The sequence below is a fragment of the Diaphorina citri genome, unplaced genomic scaffold, assembly GCF_000475195.1.
Source record: "Diaphorina citri unplaced genomic scaffold, Diaci psyllid genome assembly version 1.1 scaffold1634, whole genome shotgun sequence".
Taxonomy (NCBI): domain Eukaryota; kingdom Metazoa; phylum Arthropoda; class Insecta; order Hemiptera; family Psyllidae; genus Diaphorina; species Diaphorina citri.
Genome location: NW_007379060.1, coordinates 55,356 through 67,603, shown reverse-complemented (window position 1 = coordinate 67,603; position 12,248 = coordinate 55,356). Strand labels below are relative to the sequence as shown.

Genomic DNA, 12,248 nt, shown 5'->3' with positions numbered 1-12,248 from the left:
TCTTTCCTTTTCCCCTCTCTCTTCCTCGTTCAACATTTCTCATTAAGTACTAGCTTTCCTATTTCTCTCTTCCTCTCACTTTCCCATTCCTATATCTCTCTCTTCCTCTCCTTTTCCTACTCCTCTCTCTCTCTCTCTTCAGAGTGATGCGTCTTTCTTGGTTTCCTGTTTTCATAACTTCCTGTTGAAATTTCTTTCTCTCCCTATTTCCCTCTCGCTCTCTCCTTTGCCTATTCGCTATCTGTTCCTGTTTCCCTCTCTCTCTCTCCTTTGTCTATTCGTCTTCTCGCTCTCACTATCTTTCTCACCCTGTTTTACTCTCAATTTCTCTCTCTCTCTCTCTCTCTCTCTCTTTATTTTTCTCTCTATCATCTTCCCTTTCCTTCTATGAACGAAATAAGTGAGTTCGAAGATTTTTACTCTCACTTTCCTCCTTTCTGTCTCTCTCTCTTTCTTTCTTTATTTCTCTCTCTTTCTCTCTCTCTTTCTCACTCTCTCTTACTTTATTTCTCTCTCTTTCCTCCTTTCTCTGTATTTCTTATTGTTGCAAAGTTATTGTTTAATTTATTTTGACTTCTAGAGCCAAAAACAAAAGAGATAGAGTGTGAAAGAGAAACAGAGCGAAAGAAAGCGAGAGAGAGAGAGAGAGAGAGATAGGGAGAGAGAGAGGGAGAAGAAAACTTGTTTTTTTTTTATTTCATGGATAATTAGGTTTAATTTTCACATAAGTTTAATTTTTTATCTCTCTTCTGCAGCTGCAAGCGGTTTAACCCAACTATGGTCCGAATAGGAGTTAACCCCTTTGTCTTCAGGTTACCTACACATAGACCTATTAAATCTAATTAAATCTAATCAGAGCAGTTTTTAGTGCCAAAACACGTTTTAAGGTCCCTAGAGCCTAAATCCAAAGTTTCAGCCATTGGTCCGTGTGTCTGTATGTCTGTCTGTCCTTCTGTCTGTCTGTAAACAAAATATCTCGAGAATGGAAGCTAGAGACTTGAAATTTGGTATGTAGATGTCAAATGTGACAAGGATGCGACACGAAACTTTTGGTTAAGACCGGTGCAACGGTTGGCGGCATTTTACCGCCTTTTGGCGGTTTTCGGTGTAATTTAACAATATCTCGGGAACGGTATGAGCTAGAGACTTGAAATTTGGTACGTAATTCACAAATGAGACAAGGATGCAACACAAAAGATTTGGTTGAGATAGGCGCTGTGGTTGGCGGTATTTTATAGCTTTTGGACAGATTTCGACCGTTTTTTGGCGGTTTTCAGCTATACCGACTAAACTGTTAGAGATATTGTAAAAGTTACAACAGAACACACAAATAAGCACCATTCAATAGGATAAGGAAAGTCGTGTGATGTTCACACCAGATTTTCTTCTCTTTTTTTCCACCCCAATTATTTAATGGGACCCATACCCGAAACCTTCTAATATGCAACCTTGGCTCCAAAGAGTCTCCAGATTATAAGAAACTAACGAATAACCTACATTACAGCTTCCAGCTTGCCAGCTTCTACTGGAAGAACTTTAAAGAGATATATCTACCTAGAACTTTAAGATATCGTCGCTGCAGAGTGGACAATGTGACATTGGGAGACATATATGTACCTACATTGTTGATTGGTAACATATAAGTAATCTTGACATCTCCACCAATTTCAGATCGATTTTCTTGCAACTTCGACTAAAAATGAATTGGTTGACTCCTCTAATTATGGATTAGTTAACCTGGAATCTCCACTAATCATGGGTTGGTTGACCTGGAATCTCCACTAATCATGGGTTGGCTACGATTGCATCTCCACTATTTCGAATTGGTTACCATGTCATCTCCACTAATTTGGAATTAGTCCCAGCTTGATAGGGACAAAAACGGTGATCTCTTCAAGGATAATCTGCTCCTCTCCTGACCTTCTTCTCTCTCTTCAAGTTTAATACTTTTTCCTCTCATTTTTTTTCCACCCCAATTATTTAATGGGACTCATACCCGAAACCTAATTTTCATCATTATTTTCTTTCCAAAAAACGAGATGAAATCTCTTTAACGCGTGCTGGGGATTATTTCTGATAATTGAAGACCCAGGAGTGAAATATTCAAAAAAGGAAACTTTCAAATAGTCCCTGTAGGAGCTGAAGTTCCTATTAAATTTTTAGTGTCTATTGTGGTAAGAAGAACTTTTTTTTTCGAATCCTCTTAACTGTTTGGAAAATGTGAGTATTAGCCCAGCGACGATAAAAAATACTCAGAACATTTTCCTGAGTATCAGGTATAAACGAAAGTTCATTTTGTTATCTCCCCTGATGCTGATTTAAAAAAAATGCAAGACTTGCTGGCTGGTTGGATAAGAGAAACATTCAGGTCCCAGAAGAAGAGTTGGAAATTCCCAAGCCTGATACGGGAGGTTCAAGAATCTTTGAGTACAGAAAATACCTAGGTACGTATGGGTAGGTGATGGAAGGTACAGTTATACCTACGGTTAGGAGACAAGTACCTATTCTCCTGAGGAGAATATCAAAGGGAGGAGAATCTCCTCTCTTTCATAGTTTCCCCTACACTCCTAGTTTCCCCTACACTCCTAGAGCTAAGAGAGGGGTAAAAGTTGGGGGTGCAAAACTTTCCCCGGATGGATCACTTTGTCCGGACTTCCCCTAATATCATAAATACAGAAAATATCCGTATAATACAAAATGAGTGCTTTGTGTCAAGTTGGATACCTAAATTCTTTTCAAATCCCAACTTTCAAACTCTCAACAATGATCAAAAAATTGTCAATCACTTTGGAGATTCTACCTAAACACAGTAGGTACAGTGTACACGGTACGCTTTTTGTTGAAAAGCTATTACTTAAGCTCATGTAACTTTTAACTCTTCTTGTATCTCTTTCTTTTCTTAACTCCCAAAGTTTATCAAAAAGTTTTGATTACTTTTTCAGGAAGGAAAAAAAGGTAAGTAAATTGTGAATTTTTTAAGAGTTTTTTTTTCCAACTTTTCATTTTATACTATCTATTCTTAGACGGAGTAAGTTTGTTCTATTTTAAAATTTTTTTTTTTTTTTTTTTTTTTTTTTAATTTTAAATAGTTTCGTATTGTACGTAGATCTCTTAGTAGCGCTGTCAAATTTTGACTTGGCGCATGGCGGGATGGAGTAGCGCTCCTTAATTCGTATAACCCGCCTTTTAGAGCTGTTCCCCCTACAACTAAGCCTCAGAGTGGGCTTTTTATCTTTTAGGGCTGTTTTGCCCCTACACTAAAGCCTCAGAGTGGGTTTTTTATCTTTTAGAGCTGTTTCCCCCTACAACTAAGTCTCAGAGTGGACTTTTTGTGTACAAGACAAGAATTTAGTTTCCTTAACCAAGTGCTTGTCTAGTTGTTGATGCTGAGCCAAGATGTTGCAGAAATCGCAAATATTTCGCAATAAGGGAGACTGACTGATTAGTGATTAAGCCAAAAATTTCATTTTCCTTTTTAGGTTCAACCTCAAACTCAAGTAATAAATAAAATTAATAACGGTCCAATAGGCGTCCAATCTTTTATTACCTCGTAAAAAATCGAGTCAAAATTAGTCAATTTTCAAAAGAAAATTAAAATTTTTACTCCGATTTTGACATTTTTGAATATATGAAGTAGACTTGATATTTTCGAGTCAAAGTTTCATCTTAAGGATGGGCGAGAGCAGATAGATTGCCGGATGAAAGACAAAAAACAATGGAGCGCAGAGACTAAAGACTTTGCACACGAGGTACTTTTTTCTAATTAAAACTTAACTTCCAAGTTTTTCCTCATTTCTACATCTATTCTATCCTTCATTTTATACCGGTACCTGAGATACACTAGTCTTATCTGTCTTTCCCTTCTGCATTTCTTCTTAGTCCTCTATAACTATATCTTTCAATTGTATTAAGAGCAAAGTTTTTGCCTCTGTCCTGGGCCCTGCTCCAACAAACTCTAGAGGGGGAAAAATCACCAAAATTGATTTTCGAGGAAGTGAAAGTAGCACGACCTGTGGTAAAACGCCCAGGTGTACCTATAATAATAATAATAATAGTAATAATAATAACTTCGGAATGAAAAGCACTCTGAATGGTTGAGTTAATTAAGCTGCAGCAAAAGTTCCATCAGATATTTCAAGATAGCCTTTGCCGCTGCACTGAACAGATTTCAATTGAATTATAACGTAAAAACAGCTTCCAATCGAATTACCTTTGCAAAAAAAATAGCTCCCTGTAGATGGGTAGGTACCTATGTGGCGATAAGCACTCACAAACTATCACAGCTGCTATGTCCGCAAAACTAAAACATATTTGAGGAAAGGAAAACTTATGAGTCTCCATGGGGACATTGAACATTTAAATGATTGATAAGACTGAGGTAAAAGTTTGATAAGATATATGAAATTGGGAGTGAGGAACGGGGTAGGATGAGGAGGAGAAAGAAAAGGAGAATGATGGGGAGGAGGAGAAGAAGAAGAGGAGGAGGAGTAGAAGAAGAAGAGGAGGAGGAGGAGAAGAAGAAGAAGAAGAAGAAGAGGAGGAGGAGAAGAAGAAGAAGAAATGGGGACATTGAACATTTAAATGATTGATAAGACTGAGGTAAAAGTTTGATAAGATATATGAAATTGGGAGTGAGGAACGGGGTAGGAGGAGAAAGAAGAGGAGTAGGAGGAGGAGGAGAAGTATGAGAAAGGAGAAGGAAGGGCATATGAGAAGAAAGAGGTAGGTGAGTATGAGAAGAAATGGAGGCGAAATTGTCAATTTTATTGATAACAACATCGAAACTTTGCCACTATGAGTTTCTGTAAGTTCTTAATGTTCAATAATAAGTTAATAAGTATCTTATAGGCGCACGGCAGTGCGCCAGGCCAAGTTCCGGCCTGAGCACGCCAGTGTGTTACACGAAACATTTCGACGCATTTTTACCCCTATCATAACTCCGTTAATTTTCCATGTAATGTCACGAAATTCGGACCATATGTTAAGCTGTACTTGCTTATTATGACACATGAAAATAAAAGGAAAACATTGCCAAGTTGAAATTGAGAGAAGGTTGAAGGAATTGAGATCCAGCATTTCAGCACGACACGAAAAATTGGAAATGCAGACTTGGCCTTAATTTTCTGATCTCACCACTTTGAAGGGCCGATATTTTTGGATAGGAACTTGGCCTTTTTTTCACATTTATGTTTTTGTGGGGGATAAGTACTATACGTAGTACTGAATTTAGACTGTCCGCTTAGAACAAGTTGTTCCATTACGTATAGGTACTAACAGTTTGGGTTCCAATATACATATTGTGGATATGGGTTTCCTTTATTAAACGTTTCACAGTTTCACTTTAGTTTGGGTTCCAATATACATAGGTATTGTGGATATGGGTTTCCTTTATTAAAGGTTTCACTCTGTTGTTTCTCAGAAACATGAGTTTACTCTTCTAGCATCACTCCATTTTACTCCATGATTTAGTTCAATATAAATTTTATAAACGGACATGTTTCCAAAAGGAAATACTCAATGATCCTCAAGAGAAATTCACTTGCCAAACCATACAACTACCAACACGCAATTACATAAAAACATACAATGTAGGTACATAGCTAAAAGTTGTATGCATGTAGGATTGTAGGTAGGTATGTATGTAGAGGTATTACCAGCTGCCAATATCAATATACGGTTCACAAACGGGAAATGTAGGAAGAAGAAGTAGAAGAAGGAGGAGGAGAAGAAGAAGGACAAGAAGGAGGAGGAGAAGAAGAAGACGAAGAAGAAGAAGGAGGAGGAGAAGATGAAGAAGACGAAGAAGGAGGAGAAGGAGGAGGAGGAGAAGACGAAAAAGAAGAAGGAGGAGGAGAAGAAGACGAAGAAGGAGGAGTAGGAGGACGAGAAGAAGGAGAAGATGATGAAGAAGAACAAGAAGAAGGAGGAGGAGAAGAAGAAGACGAAGGAGAAGAAGAAGATGAAGTAGAAGACGAAAGAGAAGGAGGACGAGGACGAGGAAGAAGAAGAAGAAGAAGAAGAAAACGAAGAAAAAGAAATGTGAGAATTAACCTATTATCCTAAATGAGGACTAGGTACGTTCATATCCATCATATCAAAATCATTATCGAACGTATTCTTACTAACTAAGACATTATTATTTCTATTACTTGTACTTGAATTTAACATATTATTTTTACTAGCTACCAAAGGGTTAACATAACCATTTTCAACCATGCTAGCATAGGTACGAGTACTAAAGGAAATACTCAATGATCCTCAAGAGAAATTCACTTGCCAAACCATACAACTACCAACACGCAATTACATAAAAACATACAATGTACATGGCTAAAGTTGTATGCATGTTCATGTACCTATGTATGTAGAGGTATTACCAGCTGCCAATATCAATATACGGTTCACAAACGGGAAATGTAGGAAGAAGAAGAAGGAGGAGGAGGAGGAAGAGAAGAAGGAGAAGATGATGAAGAAGAACAAGAAGGAGGAGGAGGAGGAGAAGAAGAAGAAGACGAAGAAGAAGATGAAGTAGAAGACGAAAGAGAAGGAGGACGAGGAAGAAGAAGAAGAAGAAGAAGAAGAAGAAAAAGGAGAAGAAGAAAAAGAAATGTGAGAATTAATCCTCCAATCAGAGACATTCTAAGGAAGGAAGAACATTTCCCTCTCTCTCTCTCTCTCTCTCTCTCTCTCTCGCAGCCAGTGTCTCTAAGGACCTTTGCAAAGGCACTTTCGGAATATGGAAGAAGGGAAGGAAGAAATAGAGGGAGAGGAGGAAGAGAAAAAAAGGAAGATAAGGAGAAAGAGGAGAAGAAGAACGAAGAAAATGGAGGGGGAAATTAGAAGGAATGGAGGAGGAATAGGGGAAAGATTCCCATTTAATTCCCTCTTTATTAATCTAAATTTAATATTATTGTGACATTTGGAGACCTCCAGGATTTGAAAACCGGCTCCAGAAAAAGCTTCCTTTCTTTCATTTTCCGAATCTTACGTACTTAGGGGACTTTTCAGTCCTTTTGGGGCAGGAGTAAGGGAACTTTTCAGTCCTATTTGACAGAAAATGAAATAAAATACATACTAGATAGGTACATTTTTACTTTTTCAAGTCGATATGGGCCACAGTTTTTCAAGCGACGATATTCACTTTTTCTTGGACGCTGTTTTTTTTTTTGAGATGACAGACGGAATTTCTTTTTCCGCCATTTTCGTTGATGGCGGCCTTAACGTGAGGTCATCGTGTTATGAGCGTGGCTCGCTTTGAGGAAGTCAAACAAAACTGATCGTTTATGTGTGTGCGGGGGTGACATAGACGATTTGTACAGAGAATAACAAACATGTAGAAGGAAAAGACAAGCGATTGCTAAAGTGAGTAAAAAATTAAAACAAGACTAGAGCCCGTTCTCCCTTTATTCCCAATATAATGTTTAAGTCACCCATCCATTTATTGGCCTTCCTCGGCGTAACATAACACAGGTGACGCTAAAACCGGTCTTAAAATAACAACTGCAGTGTTATCTAAAACTCTCTCGCTTTGAGTTTATAGGTCGTAGCGACAAATTTCGAGATTTTTTGGCTTTATGGTTTTCTGGACAAAATTTGCACCACCACTTTCGTGATCCTGGTAGAAAGACCTTTAAGTTGATATACAGGTCGACCAGGTTTGGATAAGTCCTTCTATGGGGACAGACACACAGACAGACACCGAAGCGAATACAATAGCCCGTCCACTATACCTTTTTTTATTACTATCGTAATAATAAAGGAAGGACGGGCTAAAAAAATGGAAATGACCGGGAAAAATGTCCCATAAAACAAGGAAAAAGTAGGGGAAAAAAGTAAAAATCGAACGTTTCCTACAAGTTCCCGGCACATTTTGCGTTCAGTTCGTTTGTCACGACCCTGCCAGGAATTGAAGCCGGGACCTCCAGTGTGACAAGCCTATCATGATACTCGGCCACTATTTCAGCTAGTCTTATCTCTTATCCCTCCCATAGTCTGTATAAACAAGTGTGATGCTAATTCTCATCTCAATTGAATCACAATAGGAATACAGTGATGAATGATGACTTGATGACGCTTGTATTTTGGAGTATAACAGTCAACAGTCACAGTTCCTGTTTGTGTTTACTCTTCTGGGTATAACCACTAGGCGAGGTTAACGCCTTAGGCGTTCTCTACCACCTAACCCTTAGAGCTCTATTATTATGTGGTCAAATTCTCAAATAAATGAGGATAAAATTCCATACCTCGGCTGGGATCGAACCCACGCCCTCCTGATTACCAGGCGAGCGTCTTGACCACTACGCCACCGAGGCAGGTACATATGTTGGTAACTAAAAAAAAAAAGTTGTGACTTTCGTTAGAAATGAATTGTTTCCCCTAAAGGGGATTTACTCACCTTTCTTGCTGGCTTTGTCGGGCAGCTCTGTCTCCTTATCACTGGAGGGTTCCGGGTTCGAGTCTAGCAGTCTATTGGAAGAGGAATGATCGGGAGCCTGCGTGTCCGGGTCTGCCTTGTGACCCAGATCATCTTGGGACGGAGAGTTGATGGACAGCTTGTGACACACTTCGAACGCTTGGCCCACCGTTCGAACCACCCTCATGGCTTGACTCTGTGAACACGGAGAGTTGATGGACAGCTTGTGACACACTTCGAACGCTTGGCCCACCGTTCGAACCACCCTCATGGCTTGACTCTGTGAACAGAACAGAAGGATAATTGTGACACACTTCGAACGCTTGGCCCACCGTTCGAACCACCCTCATGGCTTGACTCTGTGAACAGAAGAGAAGGACATTCGACGGTTGTTTTTAAATGACATTTAAATGACATTCGACGGTTGTTTGACTGAGGTGGAAGTTTCATTACCTTTGTAAAATATTTATTTGTCCGTGGGTTCAGAAGAGAAGAGAAGGATATAGGGTTAATCAAATTCATTATTGGTTCAGAAGAGAAGGATAAGAAGGATAAAGGGTTAATCTTATTGGTTCAGAAGAGAAGAGAAGGATAAAGGGTTAATCTTATTGGTTCAGAAGAGAAGAGAAGGATATAGGGTTAATCTTATTGGTTCAGAAGAGAAGAGAAGGATAAAGGGTTAATCTTATTGGTTCAGAAGAGAAGAGAAGGATAAAGGGTTAATCTTATTGGTTCAGAAGAGAAGAGAAGGATAAAGGGTTAATGATATTGGCTATCTTCTGTGGTGACTAGTCGAGAAGAGAAAAAAGACAGTGATAAAGATTTGGTCATTTGTATCGCTGGTAAAAAGTATCAATATCTATTCATGAACATTGTAGCTAGATTTGACCAAGAAGACACAAGACAATGAAGTTGAGGGAGCCAGTAAGCAAATGAGATTGTGGGTCTGAGAATCTGTGGTTTGGATTAAAGTTGAGCTCGTTATTTAGTGAACAAAGGCGAATTTTGATATATGTACATAGTTTACGAAAAGTGGTAGCCCAACTTTTGCTGAATAAAGTTACAAATTCTGAATAAAATATAAATTACCTTCATTACCGCTATAGTGGACTGTTCAACCTTTGCACTGAAGGTAAAGTTACTACGAATATGAAATCCCCCGCCTTTCTAAGAATTCAGTGGCACAAACAAAGATTTTCTGGGTGTTTATTTTGAAATAATGATAGCTGTGAAGCAGAAAAACAGTTTCAAAGTTTCGATGATTATTTCATTTTCTATGAAATACGCCGCGCGTCATCAGATGAAGCCTGGATTATAATGGAAAAAAACTAGAACTTTAAATACTGGGTTGTGAATACGTAATTAATAAAATTATAAAGTAGGGATTTTCAATCTTGGAAATTTCTAGGACTGAAGTAAAAATAAAGACAACAGATGCAAGAGAGGGGAACATTAACAGAAGACTCGAAATAGATTGTCTTTATTCTTGAGTTTTTTTTCGTAAAGAAGTTGTGGCGAGAATATTACCTACTTATAATAATACAGGGTGTTCCTAAACATGTATCCACTATGTTTACATAAGTTTGATGGTTACACCCCATTACAAGCAAATTAAGACTGTAAAAATCGCTCATCAGCATTAACTTTGAAGCCTATTTTGAAGAGCAATAATCATTCTCTTCTTTGGTTTTATGCGATTTAATGAGAAAATTCGTTTACTACTGATTTGGGCACCAAAAGTCAACAGCTAAAATCATACTGAATCATGATATTTACATTATGGTAAATTTTTTGAATGTACATACCTATGTAGATCAAAAGGTGTCTCCTTTAGAGATCAAGGGACACCGTGTATGTATACTTATGTTTAAACCATAACGTATTATAGGCAATAAAGACAATTTTAATATGACCAAAAGAAACATAGTATAACGAATAACCAAAATAAACATACATAGTGTAACGAAGAGTCTCGTGTTATTTAACACGAAGTGGTCGAGTGATTGGCAGTAGGTTAGGTGGAAGAGAAAGCCTCTCATAATTATGAACAATGGAATCTCATCTTAAAATACCCAGTTCCTTAACTATAAGGTAATTCGTAGCAGTTTATTATTTTTTTCAACTACATACCTACCAGTACCAACCTCAGTGGTGCAGTGGTTAGCGCGGTGGACTCTGGATCTGGAGTTTGGTGGTTCAAGTCCAAGTCAAGTCATGAAATTTTAGCGTAGTCTATTAATTGGGGAACGGCATTTGTGACAAGCATTTATGCTCAACACAATTAGAATTCCTATCACTTTCAACTTCATCACAAGTGAAGCATTTAAGTAAAATGTTGACTTAACGTCTTTCCGACCTTTACAAGATCTTTTGCAACCTGTACCTAACCAATACGTATACGCATTTCAACAATCATTTTCTCTCCCAAAAGACAGGGTCTACCTGTTGACAAGCATTCCATAACGCTAACAGCAACAAAAACAAACAATAAAACAGCATATATCCATAGCGTACAAACGGTATTATACAAATACATAAGTAAACATTGTATAAACATATCACAGCATATCCATATAGTACAAACATAGCACACTCTCATTACATCATATCACAAACACATTTCATACGTGTAGGTAGATACCAGGGCCAGTCACAGGAGGTTCGTGCCCATTTGCCCCTGGGGACAACCTCCTTAACCCTTTGGTTACCGAATTAAGATACGAGTTATGATTTATGATCATATCTGGAGTCAGAATTTTTTTAATTCATCACCTTAGGAGTTATTGGCCGACAAAGTTTGTGTAAACAAAAGTTTACATTTGCGTTCAAAGGGTTAAGGGGAACCGGAATCACCAATATTTTCATTTTATTTAAGAAGTTTGATAAAGGGAGCTGTAAGTACTCAGTTTATATCGTCCCGAAAGCGAAGCGAGAAGGAAGGATAGGAGAAAGCCAGACGTTCCGAGAACGAACCTTATCTGTTTCGGATGGAATCCAAATAAAGCACTACTTGTACTTGTGTTTGTGAAGAATTGTTTTGCAAGAAGGGGCCCATTGTCAGAATTGGCCCCGGGGGGGGCCCGCTTAGGCGGTTAAGGCCCCTGGGTAGATGAGGTACCAACATTGTTGTTATTGCAAGAATGTCGTTATTTTTATCATTCCCACTCTTCTTTTTCCCTATTTTCAACTTCTTTTCCTGCTCTTCCTCCTGGTTTTTCTTCTTGTTCTTTTCTTTCTCCTCCTCATCCTCCTCCTCCTCTTTCTAGTTCTTCTTCCTTTTCTCTTTCTCCTCCTTCCTCTTCTTCTTTCTCCTCCTCCTTCTCTTCGCTGTCATGGGTTGAAGCTACTTTGGATAATAATAGACGCGCATCCATCTTATTCAAAATAGACAAACAGGTACATACAGGGTGTCATCAAAGTCAAAAAACGCCAATAAACAACAACAACAACAACAACAACAAAAAATATATATGAACGAATGTGGCAAAATGTACTTACCCACAAAATGTACAGATGTTGCAAAATATAATGTACAAAATACATATCAGGCATAAATGTAAAAAAAAAAGAACAAGGGATGTAGAAGAATATGAACGAGTTTGCAAAATATGCATAAAAACGTATTAATAAGTACCTATTAGCTAAATTCGTAAGATGGTGTCTACCTGTCTACTAATCTTTTAGAAAGGACACTTCTTGACACTTTCTCATAGATGAACCACTTTTTTTCTTGGAAATTTTAGTTCATGAAGTTCGTGGACGTTAATCTACCGAGTGGAACAGTGGACCACTTCTGAGCCACCCTGTACACATAGCCATTCACACTCATTGTTTC

The 12,248-nt window shown here is 38.2% G+C and overlaps 1 protein-coding gene across 1 annotated transcript in view; it reads right to left on the bottom strand.

Moving 5' to 3' along the window:
* Window positions 1-8,387: 8,387 nt before the first annotated feature.
* LOC103516659 (carboxyl-terminal PDZ ligand of neuronal nitric oxide synthase protein) overlaps window positions 8,388-12,248 on the bottom strand; it is a 31,010-nt gene continuing 27,149 nt past the window's right edge. Inside the window, exon 6 of the mRNA XM_026828992.1 lies at window positions 8,388-8,609. Within this exon, the coding sequence (XP_026684793.1) occupies window positions 8,388-8,609 (222 nt within the window). The remainder of the gene's footprint in view (window positions 8,610-12,248) is intronic.